This window comes from Castor canadensis, chromosome 11, assembly GCF_047511655.1.
Source record: "Castor canadensis chromosome 11, mCasCan1.hap1v2, whole genome shotgun sequence".
Taxonomy (NCBI): domain Eukaryota; kingdom Metazoa; phylum Chordata; class Mammalia; order Rodentia; family Castoridae; genus Castor; species Castor canadensis.
The window spans coordinates 79,938,707-79,958,819 of record NC_133396.1 but is presented as its reverse complement, the minus strand read 5'-3'; the positions used below and the strand labels follow the sequence as shown (position 1 = coordinate 79,958,819).

General features: G+C 38.9%; 1 protein-coding gene across 4 annotated transcripts in view; it reads left to right on the top strand.

The window, feature by feature from the left end:
• Rgl1 (ral guanine nucleotide dissociation stimulator like 1) overlaps positions 1-20,113 on the top strand; it is a 265,738-nt gene that overhangs the window by 93,243 nt on the left and 152,382 nt on the right. For all 4 annotated transcript variants that reach the window (XM_074047269.1, XM_074047271.1, XM_074047267.1 and 1 more), the window contains exon 2: positions 1,484-1,647. In XM_074047269.1, coding sequence (XP_073903370.1) covers positions 1,516-1,647 — 132 coding nt within the window. In that variant the 5' untranslated portion in view covers positions 1,484-1,515. The remainder of the gene's footprint in view (positions 1-1,483; positions 1,648-20,113) is intronic.

Sequence of the window (20,113 nt, the reverse complement as noted above, 5' to 3'; positions counted from 1 at the left end):
TGTTGATTAATGAGAAATCCCATCTTGTAGTATTAGCTGCTTGGAGTGCTTGATTAATGTTAGAGTTGTCCCATTCATATGAAGAACAGAGCCCACTAAACCAGTAAAGTTACAAGGATGTGATAGCTTGACTTTTATGCCTGTTATTTGAATAGTTTAGTGAAACGATACCTTACTTTGTTGAATTCTCATGAGTTACTGAATAATTAATTAATTAATTTAACATTTATTTAGTACTTACTGTCTAAATGATACCATCTCCAGTCTCCAGATGTTCATAAGATGAGAAGGTGGAAATAGAGTTGAAAGCAAATAAATACAACAAAGTATTATGGGTGACACAATAGAAGTTCATCCAGAGTGCATGGAAAGAGTAACAATGGAGGCTGGCCTTTATTCTCTCAGGGTGGAGGTGGAGGGAACACATCACAAAATCTAAGATACTGGTTGTATTTGGGATCCATCATATTTTATAGTGGCTAAAAACAGAGTGGCTGAGGAGGCAGCAGTGCACGCATGAGGAAAGAGAATGGGGTGCGGGGGTAGGAGAAGCCATGCAGAAAAGGTCTTCAACACTATGTGAAGGAGTTTGGATTTCAGTCTCTAGGAAAAGTTTTAGGTGGACAGAACATCATTAAATGATTTGCTTTTTATAAAAATTACCTGAAAAGTTTAGATTTGTGAGGAACTGAATGGGGGTAAGAAGACTCATTATGACAGTGTGGTGCTATGCTAAAGAAAGCAGCATAGCCCATAAATGTCAAGTAAGAGAATCTTCCTCAGTGCTTCCATTATAAATATTTTTTTTTCTTTTTTGTGGTTATGGGGCTCAAACCCAGGCCAGGGCGTGGTGTGTGCTAGGCAAGCACCTTAACCAGAGCCATCCCCCACCCTCCTATGGCAGTTTGTAAACATGATTATTGTGGCATTTCACATGCTGTATTGTAATAAGCCACACTGTTAATACTTGCTTATAAACTTTCTGCCCTGGAGCTCTCAGCTTCTCAGGTTTAAGAGCCAAACTACTAAATTATTTGTGTATGCGTAGAATGGAGCCTTGTATACACCAGTACAGAGTGGATGTTTGAAGACTTCTGATGCCATAGCCAGGAGTTACCACATAGCATGGGGACCTGGGAAGACCACTTGCTTTTCACCCACGCATTTCCATCTCTTCTCCTGAGGGGTTCAGAGTAAATTGTGAGAAGATGCAATAAGCAGATGATACTTTTGCTTTGCTTTCAAATTTATGTCACCACCCATTGTCAAGATGTATCCCTATACTTCCAGAAGCCTGCACTAAAATACCAATAATGAGTATTAGAATATAAAAAGTGTCCCCAGGAGTTGATGTTGGTTGTAATGCTGTCTTCCACAATCTCATTATCCACAAGTTGAGCATGATAATTTGCTTTCCTATGTTATTTAAATTTTTTGTGTTACTTAAATTTTTAACTGGATCACATGCTATTCTTCCACACAGATCCGTAATGCCTCCTGCCTGCCTCTTTCAAGATGGAGGAGAAACCTGTGGGAGAGCCTACTCAAGTGGGGTCTAAAGTGAAACTTTCCACCAAGGTAGAAAACACAGGACACTGGCTGGTGGAAGATCATGCTCGAATATGGGAAGTTTTAAAGACAGAGGAGGTAAGGCAACACGAAGTGATGCAATTGGTCCACTTATGGTTTAGTTCATGGTCAGCACCACTGGCCAGCTTGGCACAGCCATGACTGGAAAGCAATAAGTCAGGGGTGTGTCCCCTGGACATTAATGACTATCCAATGATTCAGACAAAAGATGTAACATTGACAGCCAGCGTTTAAAAACTAAGGATCTGAGGCTCATACGTGCTCATATGCATATAATCTGTACTTTTGCCTCAGGTATCACCTGTGGCATAATTGGTGGTGTTCCTCTTCCCTTCTTTCTCAAGACTGCCTTTCTGTGGCTTTTCTTTTTCAAGCCTATTACTGAATTTTCATTTTGACTCATTCAGATGTTTGTGCATACGTGTGTGTGTGTGTGTGTGTGTGTGTGAGAGAGAGAGAGAGACAGAGAGACAGAGAGAGAGACTCTTCTTCTTCCTTCAGTGGAAACGTTACATTTTCTTATATTTTTGAGGTAAAATCATAAGTAAAGATCTGGTGAAGTGGCTCAAGTGGCAGAATGCCTGCCAAGCATGAATTCAACCCCCAGTACCACCAATTGCCCCCCCTCCAAAAAAAAATCATAAATAAAGGTAAGGTATTTCCCAATAGGCATAGTTGAATGAAGAACCTTGAAATGAAGATTAGAAAAGAGAATGGAGTTGTTAACCTGAACTTGGGAAAGTCTTGACTTCACTGAGCTTGAGATTTGCTTATTCTGTCTTCTCTGAAGCTGAAATGAAAGCTAGAGATTTTAACATAGGAGAAAGTATCTCAGAGACAGGTACAAAAACAAGAACTTGAGAAAAATACAGAACACTTTGTAAATGGTACCAGAAAGACAACTTTTCCAAAGGGCTTCCCTGGTACCCTTGTTATCTTGGGAGGCTGTCTAGCATCTATTCCTCAGTTTGCAAACACAGAAAATTTATTTTCTCATGTTTCTAAAAGCAGACTGTTCTTAACACATATTTTCTCTATATGAAATAGGTGCAGGAGGAAACATAGAAAGTTATGCTGTTATATACATACCTATATGTGCCCACACGTAAGAGGTTTTCTAGGATAAAATCTGTGAAGTTTTGAGTTGGGTATATGCAAGTTTTGTTTTAAAAGTTATTTTCAAATTGTTTTCCCAACTGGTTAGCAGTCTGCAACAAACTGAAACTAGATCCATGTATATCACCCAATATACAATCATACCAATATTAACTCAAAATGGATCATGGATCTTAGTATCAGACCCCAAACTCTACATTTGGTACAGGAAAGAGTAGGAAATACTCTGGAATTAATAGGTATAGGTAAGAACTTTCTCAATGGAACCCCAGCAGCACAGCAACTAAGAGATAGCATAGATAAATGGGACTTCATAAAACTAAAAAGCTTCTGCTCAACAAAAGAAATGGTCTCTAAATTGAAGAGAACACCCACAGAGTGGGAGAAAATATTTGCCAGCTACACATCAAAGGACTGATAACCAGAATATATAGGGAACTTAAAAAACTAAATTCTCCCAAAACTAATGAACCAATAAAGAAATGGGCAAGTGAACTAAACAGAACTTTCTCAAAAGAAGAAATTCAAATGGCCAAAAAACACATGAAAAAATGCTCACCATCTCTAGCAATAAAGGAAATGCAAATTAAAACCACACTAAGATTCCACCTCACCCCTGTTAGAATAGCCATCATTAGCAATACCACTAACAACAGGTGTTGGCGAGGATACAGGGGATAAAGGAGTCCTCTTATGCTGCTGGTGGGAATGTAAACTAGTACAACCACTCTGGAAAAAAATTTGGAGGCTACTTAAAAAGCTGGACATCGATCTACCATTTGATCCAGCAATACCACTCTTGGGGATATACCCAAAAGACTGTGACACAGGTTACTCCAGAGGCACCTGCATACCCATGTTTATTGCGGCACTATTCACAATAGCCAAGTTATGGAAACAGCCAAGATGCCCCACCACTGATGAATGGATTAAGAAAATGTGGTATTTATACACAATGGAATTTTATGCAGCCATGAAGAAGAACGAAATGTTATCATTTGCTGGTAAATGGATGGAATTGGAGAACATCATTCTGAGTGAGGTTAGCCTGGCCCAAAAGACCAAAAATCGTATGTTCTCCCTCATATGTGGACATTAGATCAAGGGCAAACACAACAAGGGGATTGGACTTTGATCACAGGATAAAAGCGAGAGCACACAAGGGAGGGGTGAGGATAGGTAAGACACCTAAAAAACTAGCTAGCATTTGTTGCCCTTAATGCAGAGAAACTAAAGCAGATACCTTAAAAGCAACTGAGGCCAATAGGAAAAGGGGACCAGGAACTAGAGAAAAGGTTAGATCAAAAAGAATTAACCTAGAAGGTAACACACACGTGCAGGAAATCAATGTGAGTCAATGCCCTGTATAGCTATCCTTATCTCAACCAGCAAAAACCCTTGTCCCTTCCTGTTATTGCTTATACTCTCTCTACAACAAAATTAGAAATAAGGGCAAAATAGTTTCTGCCGGGTAGTGAGGGGATGGGGGGAGAGGGCAGGGTGGGGGAAGAGGGGAGAAATGACCCAAACATTGTATGCACATATGAATTTAAAAAAAAACAACAAAAAATTGTTTTCCAAAGTGGTGATATCAATTTATGCTCCTCCAACAATGCATGGAAGTTTCCCCTGTTCTATACTCTTGTTAACTCTTGGGATTGCCAGATTTCTTAATTTTTCTGATCTATTTGATCCAAAATAAAAATGTCATTCTTTTCTCATCAATTCTTTTCACATCTCAGCCCCATCTGAGACTGCTTTCATTTTTCCTTTTGTGTTTACTTTTCTGAGAGTCTACAGTAACAAAACTCTGTCTCTGTTTCTCACACAAATATGTAACTATTGTCTTTCATCAGTCTGGAAACATCTCTACAATTTTTTAATTCAAAATTTCCCTCATTCTCCTTTTTGCAACTTCAGCAAGATTTATGTTTGTTTTTTCTCACTCTTTGCTCAGGAATCTTAACTTTTTCATAGTTGCTAATTTTCATTCATCTCTGTGTTGCATTCTGGTTAGTTTCATCTCTGTCTTCCAGTTCACTGATTCCATTTTTTTTTTTTTACTTCTAGAAATTCTTTTTTTGTTGTTCTTTTAAAATCTCAGAGTTTTTTTTTAGTCTCTTCCTATTCATATTTTTATTTTTTAAGACATGTTTATTAAGAACTGTGAAGGGTCTGAGATTTTACCCTATTTGGAAGCTAGCCTGCTACAGTTTTGTGGATACTGAAAGAAGACATGAAATTCTTGGCTTACGGCAAAAGACTTTTTCACTCAAGCAGTATCCAGAGTTTCAGCATATTTATTTTGGTTCCCTGTATCCTAGTTACTATAGGAATGACACAGGGGGGCCTAGATGGATGTCTGCACAGGAGAGGAACATCAATCTTGGAGATCTCTCCATTTTATAGTTGGCTATACAGAACCTTGCATGTTGGTTTAGTGGGAGACATTAGCACATCCCTCAAAGTAGCTTGTTGCAAGGCCAGCCCTGAAAAATGATCCAGATAAAGCTCAGCTGTGGCTTTGAGTTTTGGTATACACAACAAGACATGGAAGAATAAGAGAGATCCAGAGAGGCGTATCCCCTAATAATATTAAATATTCCGAGTCTGCGAATTACCAAAACTATGGATCTTATTCTATTTCCTGTTCTTTCTGTTAGCTCTTGCACATAGTATTGTGTTTATTTTTGACTGAGTTAATTTTTCTTGGAATGAAAGGAATTTCCTACAAAGAGAGTTTACATTTGCTTCTGAGAGTGCTACCAACTGGAATCCTCTGTAAAGTAAATTCTTTGTTGATGTAGCTCAGACTACTCAATATGATTCAATGAATGAGTACATGATGGAAATGTATGGCTGGGCATGCTGGTGGAAGTGAATTCTAAGGGGGAATACCTCTTCCTCCATACCCATGCTTAGCACCATATTTCAAGATAGTCAACTTTCCTTGTGTTGTCATGAGGAATATTATTACTAGTTCACCTAACACTAGGGGAATAGCACTTTGGGGTTCCAGTTTTATTCTGTGGGTATTTCCTATAGATTCTCTTCATTGAAACAGCCCTGCTGTTTTATATTGTCCCCTGTGTGGTAATAAAATTTATGTTGAGTATAATACTGAGCTATAACAAATACCATGTAAAACTTAGGAATTTAACATGATAAAAATTTATTCTCAATCACATAAGAATCCACTTTAGGTGTTTCTAGTGAGAGCACTGCCTTTCTCCGTAGGATAATTCAAGGACTCAGGCTACTTCCTTCTTGAAGGTGTATTATACACTAAGGCCTGGGAATCTTCTGTGTTTAGCTATAAATTTTCAAAAAAAAAAAAAAAAAAGGGGAGCTGAGGAAGAAAGACTAAATTTTTAACTCTGTTTAACCGGAGTGATGTACATTATATCAGTTTATAGTTTGTCACAGAGAACTAGTTTCATTGCCTCACATTGATGTGAGGGAGGTGGGTGAGGAAATGCAGTCTTGGTACTTATAGTCATGATCTCATGCTATGGAAGGGCAAGTACAAATTAAATTTTGGTGGGCAATTGGATTATGTAAGTGTCACAAAGAAGGTTAAATTTGACCTGGTTTGGCCAAAAATCTCGAAATTGAAGCTGACTTCAGTGCTTATCATTGTGGGTTTTGCTTTCATTTAGGGTTTGGATTTTAAGAATTTTTAATCTCTATCCAGTCTATCAATGTATTGAAAAAGGTATTTTAGTTTCATCAAGTCTCTTTTAGTTGTTTTTAGTGGGGGAGTCAATTAGAATATTCAATCCAGCAGTGTTCATACTGCTAGAAAAGTGTTACTTAAAAGTGATTTTAAAACTTAAGCACCTGTATTCTTACAAATGTATCTTTTAAAGCTTATTTTACTTGATCAGCAAATACAATCCTAGATAATGTCAAATTTTATTTATTTTTGGTCATACTTAGCTAAAATAGTTGCTTATCACTACTGTCTTCATGTAATCATTTAAAAGTTTTGTGTAAGCACAAGTCACTGTCAAGTATATTTGAAGTTAAAATATTATTTTCATTTTCAATGTAGTGATTAGTCATAACTACTGCTAAATATCAAATTTAAATTATAAGTGATATCTATATTTAGTAGAAAATATTGAAATCTTTATAGAAGATTCACATATGAAGTACAAATGTCTTAAGAGCTCAGTATCTTTTATTTTTTAAAGGAAGTACTTGTAAGATTGGGCATGTTTTATAATGATGAAAATGTTCTGTTTTTTGATCATGTATGAATATGAGTTCATGTATGTCAAAACTCATTGAACTATGCACTTTAAATGGACATGTTTCAGTTTATGTAAACTACGCTCAATAAAGTTGATCTTTAAAAATGGGCAATGGGATGGAGGAACAGAGTTAAATAAATAAATTGATAAGTGCAGTACAGAGTGATGGATGCAGCAATAAATGTGTCTATGGGTGTCTGGAGAGCACAGAGTGCGCATTTCAGCATGGGCATGATATGCTGATGCAGATGTGGGCATCAGGGAAAGCAAGTTTTCCAGCGAGTAGTACTGGGAAGTACAAATCAGCCCAGCAAACATGGGTTCAGGAGCAGAATCAGATCAGATACTCGTGGAAGAGGGAAAAGTGTGTAAAAGGTAGTGTTAGAGAGAATGTCTTAGCGTTTGGAGCACATGTAGCAGAAGAAGAATGGTAAGGGGTGAGGCTGAAAAGGACCATGCAATAAGTTTTATGTACCTCACTGAGAAATCTAGAAACTATACTGTGGGCATCATGGCGTCAGTGAAGGGTTTGGGTCAAGGATAGTGACATAGTCATATTTGTTTCTGAGAAATGCTACTGTGTGAGACCTATGTGGGATGGCCTAGAATGCTTCAAAACTACTCTAGTTTACACTGGCCTCTCTCTTCTCTGAACTCACTATGCTAGTCAGTGCTAATTCGGGGTTATTTGGGATTTTTTTTTTCCATAATGGTGATTTTTTCTCTCTCACTAGACTGTCTGTCCTTAAGACAATGTCCATTACTCTTAATCCTACTTCACTTTTAAATCCTAAAGCACAGGCATACTGCTAGATACAGAGTGAAATAAATACTTGATGATTGGTGAATCATTTTCACGGTTTAATGGATTACCATATGTTGTTTCTTTAAATTGTAGCATCAGCCAAAATGTTGTCATCTCTAGGTATAAAGGAGATTTATTTGATGCACCATTGGGTAGCACTAAGTCTTGGTGATTTTTTTGTTGTTGTTATTGATGATTGAATTTTCATTGGGTCATGCAGTAAGCACTGGGCTTATCTGTGTTCAATGTTTTACGTTTGTAAGAATGCCACCAAAATAAGCAATATTCTCTGTGACTATGGAACAGAGACGTTCTCTGTGCAAAAGTAAAGTAGTAAATGCTGGACATATGACCTCTTTCTCTCTATCTAGCTCAGGAATGGAGCCCTACATTCTAACATCACATTCTTGGAGGAGGAAATAGTAATCTGTTCATCATGCATGCTTTCGACATTAAATCACACTCATCCGAGGGACAGGAAGAGAGAGCACTTTTAAAAACTGGAGAACAATTTGGACAAGCAGTAGGGGTGCATTGTATTAAATTCTGAAGAGCCAGCACTTTGTTGGACTTAAAGGCTGTGGTTTGATGACAGAGCTAGGGTACTTCTTTATAGATTCTAAATGAATTTCTTTTTCTGCCTGACAAAATTTTCACATGAGGCAAAGGGATAGAAATTCACTCCCTGGGAAGTAAGTAATACACCAAAATTCTTTGAAGTATGAGTTCCAAGATGAGTAAAGTAGAAATTTCTCAGTAGTGAGAAATTAAATAATGAGATCGACAAATATTTAATTGAGGGCTGTAAAGGAGTTAACATATCATTTATTGAGCATCTCCTTTATATTAAGAACTGTGCTTAGCACTTTCTTATTCATCAATATATTTAAGTGTCACAGGGACATTTTCATTTCTCTCATAAGAATTTTGAAGATTAGAGTTTAATTCACATGCCCAAAGGTGCATAGCTAGCTAAGTAGAAGAGTGAGATTGAAATTCAAGTTTATCTTTCTTCAGTTCTACACTCTTATTTCTTTTTTTTTTTTTTAAAGTGTGCAATTCCTAGTGGAAACTTAACTTTATTTTTTTTCATTTTTCTTTTATTATTCATATGTGCATACAAGGCTTGGTTCATTTCTCCCCCCTGCCCCCACCCCCTCCCTTACCACCCACTCCGTCCCCTCCCTATTCCCCCCCATCAATACCCAGCAGAAACTATTTTGCCCTTATTTCTAATTTTGTTGTAGAGAGAGTATAAGCAATAATAGGAAGGAACAAGGGTTTTTGCTGGTTGAGATAAGGATAGCTATACAGGGCATTGACTCACATTGATTTCCTGTGCGTGGGTGTCACCTTTTAGGTTAATTCTTTTTGATCTAACCTTTTCTCTAGTACCTGGTCCCCTTTTCCTATTGACCTCAGTTGCTTTAAGGTATCTGCTTTAGTTTCTCTGCATTAAGGGCAACAAATGCTAGCTAGTTTTTTAGGTGTCTTACCTAGCCTCACCCCTCCCTTGTGTGCTCTCACTTTTATCATGTGCTCATAGTCCAATCCCCTTGTTGTGTTTGCCCTTGATCTAATGTCCACATATGAGGGAGAACATACGATTTTTGGTTTTTTGAGCCAGGCTAACCTCACTCAGAATGATGTTCTCCAATTCCATCCATTTACCAGCGAATGATAACATTTCGTTCTTCTTCATGGCTGTATAAAATTCCATTGTGTATAGATACCACATTTTCTTAATCCATTCATCAGTGGTGGGGCATCTTGGCTGTTTCCATAACTTGGCTATTGTGAATAGTGCCGCAATAAACATGGATGTGCAGGCTACACTCTTATTTCTTCATAAGAAACTTTTTAAAATCAATTTGACTCTATATTTGCCTTCCCTGCTCAGACCTCAATCAGTCCTGGCCAAGGCAGCAACCTCAGCTCAATAATTGGTATCCACCTTGCTCTCGCAGAGTGTGAACAAACACCAGTATGCCCAGTCAATCACTGCCTTTTTTCATTCCTCAAATTACGGACCCAGTTTTTGTGACTGAGCTTCTATTTCAGATCCCGCATATACTATCTTTCTCAACCAGTTCACCATGGATTGGGTGGCTTATAATAACAACAGTTCTAGGATGGAATTCCAAGATCAAGACGCCAGTGTGGTCAGGTTTCAAGGAGAGGCCTGTTCCAGGTTAGCAAACAACTGATTTCTTGCTGTGTCCTCACATGGCAGAAAATGCTACAGAACTCTTTGAGGTCTCTTTTATAACAGCATTAATCTCAGTCACCTTCATGATTTAATTATTTCCCAGAGGCCCTGTCTCCTAATACATCATATTGGGGACGGGGGAAGGATTTCAACATATAAATTTTGGTGAACACAAACTTTTAGCTCATATTAGTATCCTAGCATCTCATGGACACTGCATCCTTGCCCTTCACTCCGTCCTGCTTAGTGGAACCCTGCACTCTGCTAAGCTCTTTGTAGCTCTGGGTGCATAACTGAGCTGTGCTCCACACACCCAAGCTACTGACTGAGGTCCAATTTTGAACAATCTCTTTAGACCCTGACTGTTTTCACCCATTCCCTGAACACCTGCCACTTCCTTGGACATTGAAGTTTGCCAAAATCATATCACATGCCTTGTTTTGTGTTCTTTTATGAGATAGTCATGTGCAGCCATAGAGAGGCTCAGGAAAAAACAAAGTTTGTCATACTCACAAGTTCTAGTGTCAGGAGGCAAGGCATGCCACCTCAGGACCACATGGGAAAGACACAGGAAATGAGGGGAAGGCCACTGTTTCATGGGAGCTACCACAGGCAATGCAGGCCAGTGAACACTTTGGGATTGGCTAGTAATATCAGTGAGCTTTGAATTGTAGGATTGGTGTCTAATTGCCTGGTACCCAGACCAGGATGGTTAAGGCAGAGGGAAGATTGTCTTAATATTTAGGTGAATGGGCCAGATAGAAGAGGTACAGCTCTGGGTTGGTTAATTTGCATAACTAAGATATTTTCTGGACCCTTTTATCTTTTTTTTTTTTTTTTTTTTTTTGAGGTACTGGGGCTTGAACTCGGCCCTCACCTTGAGCCACTCCACCAGCCCTATTTTGTGAAGGGTTTTTCGAGATAAGGTCTCTCGGAACTATTTGCCTCAGCTGGCTCTGAACTGCAGTCCTTCTGATCTCTGCCTCCTGATTAGCTAAGATTACAGGTGTGAGCCATCGGTGCCTGGCCCCCTTTTATCTTTAAGAATTGGCTAGCCCCAGAGGGACAGTCTCTCACAACTAGAAAGGTTTTTTAAAGACATTAAAGCATAATAATATACAGAAAATTTTAAAAGTATTTACAATAGTTTTTGAAACAACAGCTGTCACACATGAGCACATACCTGTTTGTCACAGAAGTCTCTGCAGCTCTCATCCATACACTTTGTCTTTTTTATTCTTCTTCACTGGCCCTTGTTGCCAGAGAACCACCTTCCTGGTGGTGAAAACTATCTGAGTTGTGCCATGATACTTTCAGTAAGTTTCATAGTCTAAGCTAAAGGGAGATACCAGGATCTCAAACTGAGGCTATCAGAGCTTAATTATTGTTAAATTTCAGAAATCAGGAGGTGCTTGATTATCACTTCTTCAAAGAAGACATCCTTCACCCCTCTGGTCAGGTTAGTAGCCCTCCTGTGTGGTCCTGTAACACTTCTGTTTTTTGTTTCATAAAGACTCATCCCATGAGTGGTACTTATATGTTTATATACTGCTGTCTCCCAAACTAGAGTGTATGCTCAATGGCAAGGGCCTGTCATCTTCATCTGTATATGTCAAATATTATTCATAGAGTAGGTACCTAATAAATACTTACTGGGTAGAGAAGAGTTATAGAGGGACTGAGCAAGGACTCTGGAGCCAAATGGGCTACAATCTCAGGAAATTCTTTAATCTGTATTTGAGATTTCTCATCTGTAAAATGAGTATACTAGTAGGGTTGCTATGAGAATTGGGTCACAATGTGTAACTTTATTAGCACAGAGCCTCATATGTGATACACAGTAGACGCAGACTTTTACTATGGAATGTGGCATTGGGGGAGGAGTATTGTCTTAGTCTACTTTCTGTAGCTAGTCACACAATACCATAGCTTGAGAGGAGATTTATTTTGGTTTACAGTTCTAGTACAAGGTTGCAGGGCCTCATCTGGTGATGTGATCGATTGCAGAGCTCCGACAGGGTACAGGGCAATACTTGGTGAAAGACAGGGAGCATGTACTTGTGTATGTCCTCTGTCATCTCTTTTCTTTAAAGCCCCCAGGATTCAATCACAGGACGACTGTGTATCCTCATCTCCTCCCAAAGGCTCCCACCCCTAAACACCACAGTCGGGTTAAGTTTCTCCCCTCTTCAGACCTCACAGTGCAGATTAAATGCCAACTTGAGTTTCAGAGGGACAAACCAGAGCAAGTGCAAAATGCTACCCCACATTGATCTACCAATTCTATGACAATTGTTTTTGACCCCTGTTGCCTGAATTCAAAATTTCCCTGAGATTCTGGATAGCTCCACACTCCAGGGTCCTGTCAGTGTTTTTAAATGCCTGCCTCAGGTGTGCAGATGAAAACCTGCACCAGAAGCTGTGCCCTGTTGACCTGGCATCTGACATAGTCACCTGAGTCACCTGATGAAAAACCCTGGCCTAGCAACCCTAGGAAACTTTGGAAAAGAAGAAAATTTGAGGAAGGTAGGGATATTTGGGGGATGGGGTGGGGATGGAGATGCCACCGATAAGAAAGGGTTACCTTTCTTTAACAATTGCCTTCTGATAGTGGTGGCTCCATTGCCTCTTCATGTCATGCTGTTTTCTCTGTCAGAATACCTGGCTAAGCCTATTCATTCTTCAGCCTCTGAGGGTTTCCCCTGCTCTCCCAAGATCACGTTGTGAGGCTGGATGTGGTAATGCATGTTTATAACGCCAGCACCCAGGTGGCCAGGCAGCAAGATCAAGAGTTCAAGGCCATCTTGGCCTACATGCCAAGACTTGTCTCAGGCTGAAACAAACAAAACACCACCAAAATGACCACAGTGTGTGTTCTTGTCATTCTTTCCCTCCCTCCCTTCCTTCTTTACCTCTCCTGTCCCCTCCCCTGTGTTTCCTTTATGTACATTTATCATACTATATGGCAGTTGCTTGTTTTATATTCTTTTCCAGTAGACTGAATTCCTATCATGACTGTGTGTCTCTTCTTCTTCATGTTAGATCATTGAGGTATTGAGGTGTTTTGTTGTTGAATAAATGAAGGAATGGATAGAAATGGACACACAAGTGATTCTCTTGGCATGTTTATGTTCTTCCCTGGGAAGAGCTCTCCAGTGACAGATTTTGACTTCTGAGGATTAGAGGTGTTCTTTCTTACATCATGAAAGAACAGACCCAAGGCTTGGAACCACATGTTTTATTGTGTGGCTTATACTTGCCAATAATAGAAAACACTATAATTTTACTGGATTTCTGAGAATCAACAACATATGCACATATTAAAAACACAGTGACAGCGGAAGCAAATAGCCTGATTTAAAAAGAGTTCTCAGTATGCAAAACAGTCTACCCACTCTTGTTTACCCTTATGGTCAGGCCATGCTTACAAACTAACTCATTGTTGCCTCAAAACATTCATTTTAAGTAGGATAAATGCAATGTAAGAACAAATCTGAATTGTTCCAAAGTGAAAATGTTGATCAAAGAAATAAAAAATGGCAAACAAAGAGACTTGAAACATTGTGATGGAAGAATCCTGCTTTATCTAGTTGGGAGGAGAAGTTATTTTTAAGGAAGAATTGAAGGTGGTTAGGGACATGGGAAAGAACAAAAAGCCAGGATTTCAGACGGGTATCCGGAAGTGTTATAGTTTTCTAAGAGAAGGTCATACTGCTGACAATCCTATCACAAAAAAAAAAAAAAAAAAATGAGTAATAAGCACTCAGGACTTACTTGAATAAGTGTAGCAAGCCCCTTGCCACCAAGCACACATTCAAGGATAAGTAATTCCCACAGGCAGGGAGCAGGGTACCATCCATTATCTTAGCTATGCCAGGCCTGCACTACAGAGCCACAGAGCTGGCCAGTAAGCAGCCACAAGAACTTGAACTGAGAACTGAGAAGACACAGGAGAAAATGGCTAAATTACTCATTCCTGGGCTTTATGCTTTCTCTCTCTCTCTCTCTCTCTCTCTCTTTTTGTTGTTGTTTTATTGTGAAAACAAAAATATGAGGCAATAAAGAAATCACATGGGCATCTCACTTTTAAATATTTAGTTTTCTTATGAAATCTTTTCACAACACAGCCACAAAATCACAGCCGTTGTGGGACCCAGGGAAAATTTCAGGGGCCCTCTAGTTTGAATGTAGTTTGTCACTTGTTATCCTTAGCCAGTGGGGGGCCAATTCATTCAGCCCTTTAAAGCTGTTTTCTCAATTTGCCTTGATCCTTGCATGTTTTCTCTGCAGTGGAGGAACCTCCAAGGCATATCACCTCTGATTTCTTATTCTTCAGCCAAATTAACCAGAGTGCTTGTGAATGCAGTGTCCTGGTTGACTTGATTTTCTGCACATTTGTGAGAAAGATCAACACACAACCGATAGTAGGCATTTAATTGATGTTTGTTAAATGAATGGATGAATGACACATGTGAAAGCACAATTCTCTGGCTCAAAAAGTTCAAGTTCCTTCCAAACATGGACAGAATTTGAGAATGTAAGCAATAAAGAGGAAAGCACCAAGGATTCTGGTTTAAACGGAACTGGGTTGAGCATGGTTACTGGCTGTATTACTTAAAGCAGGAGTTAATGCTCCAAGTTTCATTTCTTAAATCCAGAAGATGTGTATAACAATACCCTTATAGGAAGGGTGAATGGTTAATGTTTACCAGTCCTCTAGCACAATGATTGACACATTGCAAGAGCTTAATATTATTCTTTCCCATTTTTTCTCCACTCTAGTTAACTCAGGATTTACCACAAAATAATTTGAGTTTTGACTCTTTGAAAATAGTCTTTAACAGCCAGCCACTCATGCCTGAAATCCTGTCAACTCAGAAGGCTGAGATGAGAAGGAATAGTTCTTGAAACCTCCATCTGCAAAATAATCAGAGGAAAATGAACTAGCGGTGTGGCTTAACAGCCTGCTTTGCAAGCATGGAGCCTGGAGTTCAAACTCCAGGCCCCGCTCCCCCAAAAAAAGAAAACCTCTTCAATAAACTGAAAAACTGTTAATATTTGGTAATTCCAGGTGGTGGTAGTATGAATATGAATTTATGTATTTGTGCTTTTCTGTATCTCTTGCTTCTAAAAATTAAACTCATAAAAACAAAATTATCAAATAAAATGATAGATATCATCAAATAGGGAAAACATCTATAATAAATTAAGCATTGTAGTTAATATAGAATACTGAATTGAGTCACTCACTTGAGTTACTCTGAGTTATGTGTGCTCAGTAATTACTATAAACAGGATGAACACATCCCCTGCCTTGGAACTCACAGTGTAGTGAGAGTACAAAATTTTTTTTAAAAAAGCATGTGATCAGGACAATTAGAAGGAAATACAAGGTTGTAAATGTGTAATGGGCACATTTTATCTGGATTTGGGGTATGAGGAAAAGCTATGAGTAATTAATGATGTTGAGGAATAAGTGATGTATAACTGGCACATGGAGAAGGACTAGATGGGAGATGGGGAGACATGTGCAAAGGCATAGAGGCTGGAGGGAATGGAGAACAGTTCAATTCCAACAGTATAATTTAGGAGATGTAGGAAGAGACAGGTTTGAAAGGAGAGCAGGGATCCTATTCACCAAGGGCCGTCTAAACTTTGTGTCTCCTGAGGATATTTTGTACACACAACATCCAGACTTCCCTCTGCCACTGTGGGTGGGAGCTTACCTTTTAGACTCCTGTTGTTGTGGGTTTGGAACTGATAAGTCAGTGTTTGATGTCTGATGAAATGCTGTGTTTTCTGGGGAGCCTGGAATCATATTACTGCTAGTTTTAACAGACAGAAACTATTTCAAGTGAATAAAATTAGTGTATACCCGTCTCTTGTACATTTTCAACCTGTATTAAGGCAAAGTGCCCCAGTACTTTCAACTTTTACTTTTTATTTGTCATACCTTGATATATGAGGGGATTTCATTGTAATAGTTCCAAACATGTGCAGAGTGTAACCTTGAACAAGTTCACCTCCTCCATTATATTTCCATTCTCCCCTCCCTCTTTTTCCCTTTCGAACTGTTTGGTGGGTTTCACTATGCTGTCTTTATACGTACATATGTAGTAACTTTCATCCTCTTCACCCCTCCGTATCCTTTCTGAAAGGAAGCCTTCCCCCACAACCACTGATCCTCTCCCATTCATGTGCCATTTTCATCGTTATCCTCGTCGTCCTTGTCATTTTAGTCTAGGTTCCACAAATGAGTGAGAACATGTGATAATACAAAGTGCCCCAGAACTGCCTGCCATCAACAGAAGACATTAGTAGAAGCTTCTCTGATGCCTTTTCAGACTTACAGAGAAACAGACTTGAAGACAGCCTTGGGGAACTTAACTTGTAATAGACGAGCTTTGTAATAAAAAGTTAACTTTGTCATATTTTTCTTAGCCTGCTGGTTGTCCTCTTGAATCAGATGGATCATGTTTGCCAGATCCTAGATATTGAGGTTAGCCAGAGTTTTTGAAACTAATAAATAACTTTACAATCTGGAAGGTTTTCCCTTTTTAACAAAACCAATGGCATTTGTCCATTATCTTATGGAGTTAGGATGACTTGAATTTGGAGGATCTGGACCACAGTTGCACTGTGGCAGAGCAGAAGGCTGATTACAGTCTAATGACAGTCCTTTGCAATATCTGATCATATTCAAACACAGGGCCATTACACGTGATTTCATAATGGAAAAGAAATAAGCCAGACAATTCAGTCTACATAAACCATCTGGTGGCCTTGCCTGGGACTGTCAGGGAGGGAGTTGGTAGAAAAACTGATGATCCAAGATTGCAGTTTGCCCAACATTACAGAATAACGTCATTCTACTCTACTCATCTGGTCTTTACAAATGTGTAAGATTCCCAAAGACTCTAAGCTTTGCAAACTCTAGTTCCATGATGTTTCTGGTCATTCTGTTCTAATTTGGGAGTATACTTTTTATTGTTGTGTTATTTTTTTTCATTGTTGTGACAAAAATACCTGACAGAAACAACTTAAGAGAGAATTTATTTTGCTCATAGTTTCAGTCCATTGTGGTGGGGAGAGGGTGGCAGAGTAGAGCAGCTCTCATCATAATGGCCAAGAAAGGAGAGAGAGAGAGAGAGAGAGAGAGAGAGAGAGAGAGAGAGAGAGAGAGAGAGAGAGAGAGAGAGAGAGAAGAAAGAATGCCACACTAGAAAGCGTCCTTTTTTCCCTTTCATTTCATTCATCACCCAGCCTATGTAATTGTGCCATCTACATTCAGGGCTGGTCTTCCCCCTTAGTTAATTCTCTCTTAAATGCATCACAGACACACCCATAAGTGTGTTTTACTAGGCTCCTGGGCATTTCTCAGTCCACTCAAGTTGTAATCAAGATTAGTAATCATAGTTGTCATTGGAGTACTTTTTTTTTTTTTTTGGTGGAACTGGAGTTTGAACTCAGGGCTTTGTACTTGCAAAGCAGGCACTTTACCTCTTGAACCATAGCTCCAGTCCATTTTTCCTCTGGATATTTTGGAGATGGGGGTATTGTTAACTATTTATCTGGGTTGGGCTGGGACTGAGATCTTCCTGATCCCAGCCTCTCAAGTATCTAGGATTATAGGCGTGAGCCACCTTTGCCAGGCATGGAGTTCTTTTTGATAACAGTCTGCCCTCTTCCCTTTCTTTGCTCTTTTCTCTGACCTGCTTCTCTCACATTTACTAAATGTGAATTTAGCAAATTCACATTTCATTTGAAAGTGGGATGTTTGAAGGGGCAGATCATCTTTATAGTTGCTTAATGGGTGCAAGAAAATCTTTTACTTACGACTCTGGGTAGCATTTTTCTTTCCTCCAGTTTTATTTCCCCCTTATTTAATGTACTCAGTAGTTCAAAACAGGATGTATTTATTTTTGGCTCAGTTTCCACCCCATTGGTTGTGACTTTTAGACGTATATGTGGAATCTTGTTCTCAAATGAAGATCTAAGGAGACCCTGTTATAAGAGTGGGCTAACCAACATAAGGCACAGCTGTGCAAATCAGCATGACGCAGCAATAGCTGAGGGTTATCAGCAGAGCTCATGTTTAGAATTATTTGGAAAAGAAGAAAAGGAGCTCTGTATTCTAGGATAGAGAATATGGGGAAAGTTAGAGAGGGAGAAGAAGGGGTACCAAAGATGAACAGGAGGGAAAGACATTAGTACAGTAAGGATTTTCTAGTGACCCATAAACAAGTAGAGAGGGGAAATTATATACTATGTAAGGTTTTAAGTTAAGTAAAATGATAATTGTATATAATTTTTTGATAGTTTGAGAGATTGGAGGCACCTTACTTTGTACAATATGTTCCTGTCCATTATGGATATAAACAGAGGAATTCTGGGGTAGCTTGAAAGCCCACAGAGAACTGGGATGGTTCTTGAAAGAAGTTAGGAAGAATGGATTTTAAAAAATGGATAAAAAAGGTATGGATTCCATATTCCAGATTGTCTGTCCTCAGCCTGATTTGATATATGTCATTCATGGTTGAACCACGTCTTAGGTTGGGGTTCAGATGTACATGGTTAGCGTAAGACTCTCTTTGTAGAGGGACAGATTTTTCCAGATCATTACCAAAATAGGCTTAGTGTTCAGAGAGATTTAGCTGATTTCCCTGAGGCTTGGATTCAGTGCTCTTTTGAAAACAAATGAGCAGGAATAGGTGGAGCAATTTCTGAAAGAAACGATTCTGTTTCAGTCCTTGGGCAAGTTGGATACCCGGCACTCTTGGATTCAGAGTCTCCCATAGACTCTTCTCTTAGTCCTGCAAGGGACACCTGCAGGTGGCTGGGAGGAACACAAGAGGCAAGACTTTCTCTCCCCTAAAGGTTAGGCTGGTATCAGTAAGGGATCAGTGTAGCTACTAATTAAAAATGGTGATTCTTATTTGGAGCATTACAAAATGTTCTTTTATTCTCTCAAGATCAGAGAGCCTATATTTATAGATGTGCTTTAATTTCAAAGCATGAGAGATGGTTCCCAATATTAACTTTAGATCATTGTATGTCATAAGCCCTAAAGTTATTTCTGGGTCCAGATGAGTGTTAATTCCAGGTCATTATTTGTGCTTTGGATATTGGCATGTGGTATTTTAGATATTATTTTGTAAGTTGTGTTGGAAACTTTAAAAACAAGGACCTCAGTGACAGAGTGCTTGCTTCTTATGTGCAAGGCCCCGAGTTCAATCTCCCCAGCACCACAAACAAGGAGACAGGCACAAATATGAGGAAAAATATTTTGTAAATTAGTATCTTTTTATGAAAGACAGGAAAGCACCAACGTTGGATTCTATAACCCAATTGAAAAAAAGAAGGTATATTATGCATAGTGTATAAATAGAGAACATATTTGTGAAGGAAGAACTGGGATAAGTTGAAGAACTATCAGTTTATAAGATAGAAAACAAGTATCTGATTAACATGAAAAATGCTGAGATTAAATAGTGACTAAATGGTAATTTGGTTTAGTGTTTATATAAAATATTTAGTGAGATATAAAGGGCTTAAATTTGATAGAGCTCATTGTGATTCCAATTTCTTCCCAGGGGAATACCTATCAACAGGTAGAACATTCTCCATGTACTATATGAAAATTTTATTGCAAAAGTGGGTTCACAGTGTGCTAGCCTTCTTAAGAAATGAGTTGTCTCTGAATACCTGACTATTTTCTGTCTGGCAACCAGTTGTACAGATCTTTGCTATTTTCTTGGTGTTAGCTCTTTGGAACAAATACCAGGTGATGTAATTTTAATGTTTCTAATGTGTTTTGTGTCATTTTCCAAGAGCATGATTAATTTGACCTAATATGTCTGTTCTACTTTGGATCAGTCCTCTTTGTCATCAAAGGCATCCATTTTTGAAACAACTGTTTGGGTTGAGGGATACAGGATGTGGCCACAAAACCGATCAAAGCTAATTGGCTCTTAGGGTAAGCAAGCTCAAGCTCATGACTTTGGCCTCTTTATCCCTGTGCTGTAACTAGCTGAAGTCACATGCCCTGGGGGAAGGTCCACTTCCCTGAAGAAGCTTCAGCATTTAGGAATTACCCAACAAGTCTTCTAATTTTGCTGATCTACCTTCTTGTAGCCC